This window comes from Egretta garzetta, unplaced genomic scaffold (genome assembly GCF_000687185.1).
Source record: "Egretta garzetta isolate BGI_Z169 unplaced genomic scaffold, ASM68718v1 scaffold118, whole genome shotgun sequence".
NCBI lineage: Eukaryota > Metazoa > Chordata > Aves > Pelecaniformes > Ardeidae > Egretta > Egretta garzetta.
The window spans coordinates 591,634-601,565 of NW_009260484.1; the positions used below are offsets into that span (position 1 = coordinate 591,634).

General features: G+C 40.1%; 1 protein-coding gene across 4 annotated transcripts in view; it reads left to right on the forward strand.

Moving 5' to 3' along the window:
• The window catches only part of NID1 (nidogen 1), a 74,093-nt gene that overhangs the window by 25,632 nt on the left and 38,529 nt on the right, over positions 1-9,932 (forward strand). For all 4 annotated transcript variants that reach the window (XM_035899703.1, XM_035899702.1, XM_035899704.1 and 1 more), the window contains exons 2-5: positions 5,024-5,323; positions 6,536-6,765; positions 7,378-7,805; positions 8,921-9,070. In XM_035899703.1, coding sequence (XP_035755596.1) covers positions 5,024-5,323; positions 6,536-6,765; positions 7,378-7,805; positions 8,921-9,070 — 1,108 coding nt within the window. The remainder of the gene's footprint in view (positions 1-5,023; positions 5,324-6,535; positions 6,766-7,377; positions 7,806-8,920; positions 9,071-9,932) is intronic.

Below are 9,932 nucleotides of genomic sequence, written 5' to 3' on the forward strand. Positions count from 1 at the left end.
TCACAATACACAATATTACTGTATATTGGCAGTGAATGCTTATTAAACTCTCTGATGTATTCAGTAAGCAGAATTTACCAAAGTATTGCTAGTTGGTAGTAAATATTGTCAAGCTGATATGGTTAACATGTGGTATTAATAGAAATACATCATAATAACAAAAGGAATTCCTGGATCAGATTTTGAGTTGTGATGAAATGCATCTTTCTGTATGGTTCATAATGTGATAGCTTTATCTTAATTTTTGAGTGCTTCATTTTTGCAAGTTTTCCCTTCAATCAGTTGAAAATTTACATGGGTTCTCTCTATTTTTTCTAACAGTTGAGAAGCTGAGTTGTTTGAGTTAGTACTACACATGAATAAAAAAGGCGAGAACTTCTGAGGAGTGATTGTTTAGTATCAACTTGCCATAAAATCCCTGGCAACAAAACTTTTTTTCTTTTGATAGAAGAGAGAACTTTTATTTACTGTAAGTGGAAACAGACTTTCACACACTGTAATCTTCAATATGGTGTTTTCCTATGCAAGGCTTATGACATTGAATTTTACCACTAACACACACTGATCTATTTGTTTTAATAGCACAGTTCTATTAAGGCTTTTTCAGTTTACACTAGGGCTCACTGATGTGGAAAAGCTAAAGGATTAGGGATTCCTTCCTTTTAGGGAAGAATCAGAGTCTTTTAAGGCAAGCTTGGATCAATTTGTTAACTGTTACTTTTATTGACTTCCTAAATTAATAGTTGGTCATGCTCATACTAGAAAATTTTGCTGCTTTAAGTCAACTGGCACTTCATTATACAAGTAAGTTCATTTTTTCTAAACTCTTGCTTGGAAATAGTCAAGCCCTCAAAATGGCTAGTAACTGAACAGGGAAAAATAAAGTTTCAAACAAAGGAGGTAATTTTTGTTATACAGACATGGATACACTTTTTCTTTCAACAGAAGTACTTCTGTACTTCCTTCTCCTCGCTTCGTTTTTCAGGGTGGACCTATAATAGCGGGCAATTTGTTCAGCTACAGACCATGAATGTATGTTAAGTATGTGTGTAATCCAGAAGTTTAACATGCTAAAAATACATCTGTGTTAGTTCCTGTCAAGTTAAATAGTATTATACCCTAAAAGGAAAGATGTACAGTAGAGATGGTCTCTAGACCACGCCTACCCGAGGCCTCTTTTTTTTTTTTTTTTTCCCTCCCCCTTTCCCTTTTGACAGGAATGATGCTTTAATGAAACCCACTACATATCCTGAATTATTTCTCTTTATTTTGAGGTTCACACTTAAATTTATCTGTGTGACCTTAAAAGGAACAGGGTAAAGTTAAATCATGATTCTATGATTCTAAAGTTAAATCATGCTATTCACCATCTTTGTCAATATAAACATATTGTTAAATCTGAAAACTAAACCCATTTTTTTAGTAATGATGAACGTTCTTTCTCTACATCAAAAATCTCTTTGCAAAGTGAGCAGTTTGTGTATTTATTTTTATTTAATGGCTTGCAGATATTGTATGGGTGATTAAGTACTTGCAACCAAACATTCCCTTAACACTTAAAACTGAACTGTCTCATTTATAAACTACAAACAAATGAAAATGGCATTGGCATTTTTGCATCTCCTTAATAAAATCACTTGTTGCATTTAAGTTTTTAGCAAGCTAATAAATGAATAGATGGAAGCATCCCCCTAATAGGTGAAGAGAGGAAGGCCAAATGTTAGGTCATTTATTCTGGTCTGTACTTTGTTCTGTAGTATTAACTAGTCCTGGTTGTATTTTCTCTTAATGTTATTTTAATCTCTGCCATAAATGGGGGACCATGCAGCTGCAAAGTCTGCACACGCCAAATCTGATGAAGAGCATGGAATTTGTTTAAAATACTTCAAACACCAGTCATCTCTCACAAGAGGATTTAGAGTGGGAGCAAGGGTGCTTGTGTACAAAAAGAGTAAGCAAAGTGAAGGAAGGGCATTTACTCTAAATTTTTTACTTTAAAAGTGGAATGCATCTCCTTGCTAAAATGTGTTAATGCCCACCATCTTCCCTACTGTAATCCTGTGGTATAGTATAAATGGTGGCTTTTTAGGGCAAGTTTTAGCTTTGCTTTACAGGGATATGAGGTGTTTTCTAGTGTATAGATGTTATAGAAGTTCCAGGAACCTTTCTGGAATAGATTTCTGTTGCATGTCTGCCTGCAATTGCAGGGTCTAGACTGGAGGTAACCCATGCTGCCTTTTTGGTTCTGTATTTCTAAAATTCATAGTTCACCTTTAGGGTCTGTGGCCCCTGTTAAGTCACAAATTATTAGAGGAAAAACAATCACAAGATTCAGCTTCTCCCCCTTTCTAACATGACCTGCATTCCCATCACGCTCGTGCGAATTATATATTGCTTATGTATGTTAGATACACTGTTCATGCATGAAGTCAACTTCCCATTTTTTACCTGATCTTAGCTTTTTTAGTATTTTTCACTGTAGCAGCTAATGAAATTGGACAATACGGTCAGCCTATGTCAAGCCATTTTTAAAGTAAATTCTGATATACAGTGTGAACTATTTGCTAAGTTTAGTTAATGGTTTGTACTAACCATTATCCAGTTATATACCAAGCTGATTGACCACTAGCCTGTGGCAGGTGGTGTGTTCTGACCTCCTGTGTAGCCAAAGGAGGGTTTCAGGGTATAGCAGTGTGTTGTATATGAAGGGGTGATTTGTAGTACGAGTTCCCATACTGCACTTTTTCTGGTTCGCTATATGTAGCGGTAATACTGGTGGTCTAGATTTTAAAGGATGTTGCCAAGACATGTGTAGCCAACATCCCTGACAGGCTTGCACAGCCCACAATTTCCTCTGTGTTTTGAAGAAGTCGTACTGGCCTCCTTGTTTCCAAATGTATGTAGCAGAAAAGGGGAAGAAAAATTTGGAGGCAATAAGAATGATCAGAGACAGGGAACAGCTCTTATACAGGGAGTGCGTGAATAGGCTGGGGGTCTTCATTCTGGAGAAGAAATTACATAGGGGGAGAGACTGAGCAGGGTTTGACTGTATGTCCCAATGTAAAAACTAGGGGCCATCAAATGAAGCTGGGGGCCAGACTGAAAACAAACAAAAGCAGGAGAGATCTCAGGGTATGAGTCACAGATCTGTGGATTTCCTTTTTAAGGGATTTTGTGGATGCATGAAGTTTATATGTGTTGAAGGGAAGACTTAACAAATACATGAAGGAGATCCACTGAGGATGGAAAAGTCAAACCACAGGGAATCCCTTGAGCTGAGTGTGGTTGGAGGAGTATGTGCATGCCCTTCTCTTGTTCTGCTGAATCCGTAAGCTACCAGGTATCGTTGGGGACAGGCAACTGGTCTAGATGGCTTTGTGGGCTGAGCATGGTGGCCATTCTGACCCTCTTCCAAGCATTCATAAAGATTGCTTAATGTTGTGAGCATCTTGACTGTGTGAAAAGATCCAGCAGCAGTTTGTTCTTGCACTTGTAAGAATCCCTGTAAGTGAGATAAATCTGTGAGAGATTGTAGTTTTAGCTTCATAACTTGTGGTACCAGTTTTGGGACCTCTGTCCCTTTCTGAGTCATCTGCATGTGTGGCAGCAGCTCTAGAGTGGTGAGTACCTGGCTGCCTGCAGGTAGTCAGATGTCTCCTGTCATCAGGTAGTCAAACACTTGGAAATACATTTGTATGTGTCTGATTTATACAGCACCGTACACATCTGGAAGAAGGGCCCAGGACAAAAAGCTGTGTGTGAGCAGTTTATGCACTGCCTGTAGCCTTGCTTGCTGCTTCTGCATGTGTGAGTTAGCTCTGGTTTGCCTAGGGAGTTTGGCTGTCATGCTTGGATATGCCCTAGCATCTGCCTGTATATATGTATTTAATTTTTAGTCAGAGGTGGTTGTCTGCAAGTCATCGTCTCACTGACCAGTTAAATCTCACTGAGCCAGTATGTATGCATTTTCAGACCTAGAGTTTGTTACATATGTTAATGCTCCCCCACCCCACCAAGTAATAAAGCCAGTTTTCCATAGGACTGTCAGGGCACTTGGCTGTAAGGGAATTTACAGGGTGGCCTGTATCTGCTATAGAGATTCTGTCTTCTAGCCTCCATAGCCTCTGTTACCAGAGCTGTGCTCAGGGCATATCTTAAGAGTGAGCAGCAGCTTGTTGCTGTCAACCTTGTACAGTAGCAGAGAAGTTCCTAGGAGGATGGTTGTAGTGAAGTGAAAATTAGAGTGGTCCTGGCCAGGCAAAGAGAAATCTGCACATCTTTCCAACAGACTTTCACCCAAGCTATTACAACAGTTAAGCATGGAGCAGTTTTTTGGGTGGGCATCTGTGTGTAGATCAGTTCTTTGCTCAGAAGTTCTGTCAGCTTCTCGGGCAGTAGCAAGGAAAGCTCAACTGACCCACTTGTATCCTGACTCCCCAACCAGGTTTTCGTGGGAATGACATAGCCTGTTGTGTCATGACTTAGCAGAGTGTGTGGAACAAGACAGAGCTGTTCAGTTTCTCCCCCCTACCCCCTCCTGTTTTTTGGTTGTGGGTGAGGGTTTTTTTGTGGTGTGTGTGGTTTTTTTGTTTGTTTTTTTTTCTCCCCACAGACAGCAGACTTCCTTAGGAATGGGCAGCTTTCTAAACTGTCCAGCTTAAGCATCCTCCTATGCCTTCACGGTAGAAGTCCAGATTCCAAGGGGGTATGCTATGACTTTGATACAGCTTCTCTGTAGTCCAGAAGAGGCAGTAAGTGTCTGAAATTTAAATAGCTATAATCTTTATCTAGGGAAAAAAAGGTTGGTTGGTCGGTCTGTAAAGTAGACATCTGGTTTTGGGCAACTGAAATCCCAGGACTCCTGACATGGGACACAAACCAAAAACTTGAAAAAACTGAGAAGACTGACTTTTGACTGAATTTCTTGTGGAAATGCAATGAAAATATTGTGATCTAGACCACATAGGTGTGGGAGGCAGCCATATGAACAATATCTATCTTATAATTTCCACCTTTTTATTAGGTTGCCACTAATGGGTTTATTGCAGTGAAAGAACCTTCAAGTGAAGAAAAATATCTCGGTCAATTCCCAGTCAGTTTTGGGGCTATTGCTCCTTTTATGGCTGACCTGGACACAACAGATGGACGTGGAAATGTGTATTACAGAGAAGATTCATCCTCAGATGTCTTGCAACTTGCATCAGACTATATCAAAAGAGGTTTTCCTGAGACTACTTTTGGTCCCAGCAGTGTTGTCATTGTTACCTGGAAGCTTGTGGCTCCTTACCAGGCACCGGGAGAAGATCGTGCTCTGGAAGAAAAGGTGAATGTTAGTCAGAGCTTTAAGACACATTGGACATGTGTTCAGCTGAAGGGTAACACTGTAACCTGTGGTTTTGAAGGCTTGAATTCCATTGTGTGTAAATGAATCCGGTACAGTTAAGAACATACTTTTTTGTTGAAAAGGCTGTAGCAAAATAGGGGGTTCCAGAATTTTAATTTTTTTTTTATTTTGCAGTATTTTATTTGTTCAAAAGAAAATGCTTGAATCTACATAGCTGATTTCTTTGTACTCCCTGACAACTTTGAGTGTTAAGTGTCATGTGGTAATAACTGAAATAGTAGGATATCCTGCCCTCCATCTGTGCAATACAGTCCAGTTGGCTTGCATTTTTCAACAGACTCAAGCAATTTTGACATGAAACTATCTACAATCTGATAAGTATGTGGACTGAGAGAAACTTCAGACTGTGAATACTTTTTGGACAGATGACATTGCATTCACAAAAAGGTCATGCTTTGTAGCTAGTATTGAATGAAGAAGCAGGTAGAGGTTATTTTTTGTATTACTTGCAAGCCATTTTCTCTTTTTAAACCATATTAGATACTACCCAGTAAAGATACGTAACTTTATGCACCCTAATTATCCCAGCTGATGAGTCTACTCGCAGCGTATAAAGTTGAGAACATTATCATAACTTACCAAATCTTATTTCATCAAAGATTACTTCCTTGTGCCTAACTTGACACAACCATGGTGTTCACAGTAATGATTCTGCACTCTGGTAGGAATGAGTAGCTGATGTCTGAGGTACTGTCTTGATACTTCCTACAGTATGTAGGAGTGTTCCTACAGGAAAAAGACACTTGCAGCATCATGAAACTTGAATTCTTCTTTAAAAATTCTGTTTACAGAATTCTTCTGTTTAGTGTAGCACATCACTCTTTATTTTAAGGAGATGATATAGCATCCTATGCACGTTACAGAACTTAGAATTGTTATGCTTTAGGCAGCCTCTCTGGCTATTTCCTAACAGATTAATTTACCTTTGATAATGCTTTCTTTTTAGTGTTTATGCATGCTAAAGATAAAACTGCCTTAGCGAAATATAAGCTTGCATAATACTGATTTCTCCTAGGAAGCATTATGTGTGATGGAAATTCTGATTTTGACTTTGTATTTAAAAAAATGTTACTCTGTTGTCTATCTTGATTATTTTTCTATGAATAAATGGATGTTAAATTTTTTCCACAGAGGAACACATTCCAGGCTGTTTTAGCCTCTTCTGATTCCAGTTCCTATGCTATTTTCCTTTATCCAGAAGATAGTTTGCAGTTCTATAGTACATACTCCAAGAATGGTGATGGAAAGATTCCTGCTATGGTTGGCTTTAGTCAAGCCTCTACAAACTACTACTTTTGGGAAAAGCCAGGATCCTACAATGTCATTGCTAATGATGAAGACAGCATTAGAAACCTGCACAAGTATGCTTTTTTTGTTTATTTAAACTCCTCAAGAAAACATCAGGGGGTTCTGTGCCTTTCTTAATTGTAGCATGAGTCAATGAGAAATAATGAGATCCCATCAGCAATTGCATGAGAAATCACAAAGTCTGCCACTGATAAATATCCACCCTCTTGAGGAATAGAAGGGCTTTGGTCTAATTTGTCAAAAGTCCATAGTTCCATTAGCCCTTCTAAAAATAGGATCATGTAAGACTTTAACTCTTTATAGTCTATCTTGAGCACTCTTTTTCTGAAAGAAAAAGTGAACAAGAGGGAAACTGAGTGAGTTAGAAGGTTCTAGTAAGTGTTAGCAAGATCTTTGTGGCCCAAATATCTCCTTCTGTTCCAACCACTTTGGAGACAAGAAGGCTAGAAGGAAGATTCTCAAGAAGGGAGCTCTGGGCGTGGAGAAAAAATGCTATCCAATCTGTCAGGGGTGTTTTATAGCTGAATAAACTGTACTTGTAGATAAGATAATTTGACAGTTTTGTCCTGACATTTCTTAGTGAAGGATAACATTTTGTGTAGGCTGGAAATACCACACAACTTGTGCTTGATTATTTACATTTTGCATATGCTTCTCTTTGATAGAAGCAGCAATGCTGGGAAACAAGGTGTCTGGGTGTTTGAGATTGGTAGCTCATCTGACAGTATTGTGCCTGCCAAGATCAGCAGCATTTTGGAGAGCCTAGAGTCCAATGAACAAGACCAGGAGATGACTTCAAAACCATTTATGTCAGACTATGGCTCCACTGAAACAAGACAGCAGTATGTCACCAGTAGTACAGACAGCACAGAAGAGGATCAACACCACATTGCGTATAGTGTTCCTCAGCTAGCTGCAGAAGACTTCCTGACTTCATACCAAGATGTAACAGGAACACCTTCGACTGAGTCTTTTTACAGTCATCAAGATTTCCCAACAGCAAAAGCTCCGCCTCGCCAGTTTCAGGTCCAGCAGTTCCCCCCAGAGCAACCCCAAGTCATAGATGTGGAAGAATTTGATGAAACGGGTATAGGTAAGGTCTTCTCTACAGCTTGGGTACTTCTAAGACGGATAGGCTGCAAAAAACAGAGGTGTGCAAGAAATTGAACTACTAAAGGAATAATCTGTTTCCTTTTCACTACCTTCATATCTGAAAATCTGGACACATTTAATGAGTTTGTTATTCGTCGAGGTAGTTAACATGGATGTCACCTCAGATTTGGATCTCGCCAGTCTAGACTAGTGCCCCAGTCATGCTCATAGGAGAGCACATTTACAGTGTGTCTGTGGAACCTGAATTTCTCCTAAGGAAAGCCTCCTATAGGGATAATTGTATTCCTGAAGCTGATGCATTTTTAGCAGCAACTGATTTCCTCCTTCTCTTTTGCCCAGGACTGTTGTTAATGGTATGATCTTAAGTTTTAATAGCTGCATTAAGTGGCTGTTACCTGGTAAGGATTTTATGATCTGTTCTACTGAAACTTAGCTTACTTCCTTTCCTAAATGTGTTACTGAATACAGGTGATTTAACAAAGATTGGGAATAGTAACTGTTATAAAAATTGTTGACTAGGGTTTCATGGCCTTAAGTTTTACAAGGCTGGGATTAGCAATTCTAACTTCTGAGGAAGCATTCGTAGAAAATTCAGAACAGCGTGACTGACTGCCCAGATGTTAATTGTTTCTTGAAGCAGATGTCAGAATTGCTATCTCCATGAAATAAGAGGGTAAGACAATTAGGATTACAGGGTGCATCAGTTGGTGCGTGGTCCTGGGTACCATTCTGATGGTGTTTTGTTTAGAGGTTGGAAAGACTCCTTTTTGCTTTGGTTTGGAAATAAGGGCAGGTTAAAATTTTTGTATGTTTAGTTTTGCCAAGACAGTGTAACTGGTCTGTATTAATATAGATCTGCTGAAATCAATAGAATGAAACAGTTTTCTGACATCTAAAACTCCGATATTTTCTGCAAAATAGTAGACCGTTACTTGCGTATTACAAGGTTAGCAAAAATGAATTGAAATTGTTTGTTTTCCTTAAAATGAAAATGGAAAAAACTAATCAAGTTAGTCTAGAGATATTTTTAAACAAAACCAGGGATATGTGAATACTACAGTAATTACATGAAGTGTCTGGCCTTATTTTCTACAGTGTTTCGCTACCACACAGATGTCCAACAGACCTGTGCTAACAACCGCCACCAGTGCTCTGTTCATGCTATTTGCAAAGATTATCCCAATGGATTTTGTTGCAGTTGTATTGCTGGTTACAAAGGAAATGGCAGACAGTGTGTAACAGAAGGTAAATTTTTTTGAAAATTACAGAATTGCGAGGATTGGAAGGGACCTCGGGAGATCATCTAGTCCAACCCCCCTGCTAAAGCAGGTTCTCCTAGAGCATGTTACACAGGACTTCATCCAGGCAGGCTTTGAATATCTCCAGAGAAGCAGACTCCACAACCCCTCTGGGCAGCCTGTTCCAGTGCTCTGTCACCCTCAGAGTAAAGAAGTTTTTCCTCACATTCAACTGAAACCTCTTATGTTTCAGTTTGTACCCATTGCCCCTTGTCCTATCGCTGGACACCACTGCAAAGAGTCTGGCTCCATCCCCATGACATCCACCCTTAAGATATTTGTATGTATTGATGCGGTCCCCTCTCAGTCTTTTCTTCAGGCTGAACAAGCCCAACTCGCTCAGCCTTTCCTCGTAGGGGAGATGCTCCAGTCCCTTTATCATCCTAGTTGCTCTCCTCTGGACTCTTTCTAGGAGTTCCTCATCTTTCTTGAACTGGGGAGCCCAGAACTGGACACAGTATTCCAGGTGGGGTCTCACCAGGGCAGAGTAGAGGGGGAGGATAATTTCCCTCAACTTGCTGGCCACACTCCTCTTAATGCACCCCAGGATACCATTGGCCTTCTTGGGAACAAGGGCACACTGCTGGCTCATGGTCAGCTTGTCATCCACCGGGACTCCCAGGTCCCTCTTGTCAGAGCTGCTTTCCAGCAGGTCATCCCCCAGCCTGTACTGGTGCATGGGGTTCGACCTCCCCAGGTGCAGCACTCGGCACTTGCCCTTGTTGAATTTCATGATGTTCCTCTCTGCCCAATTCTCCAGCCTGTCCACGTCCCGCTGAATGGCAGCGCAGCCTTCCCGCCTTTACACC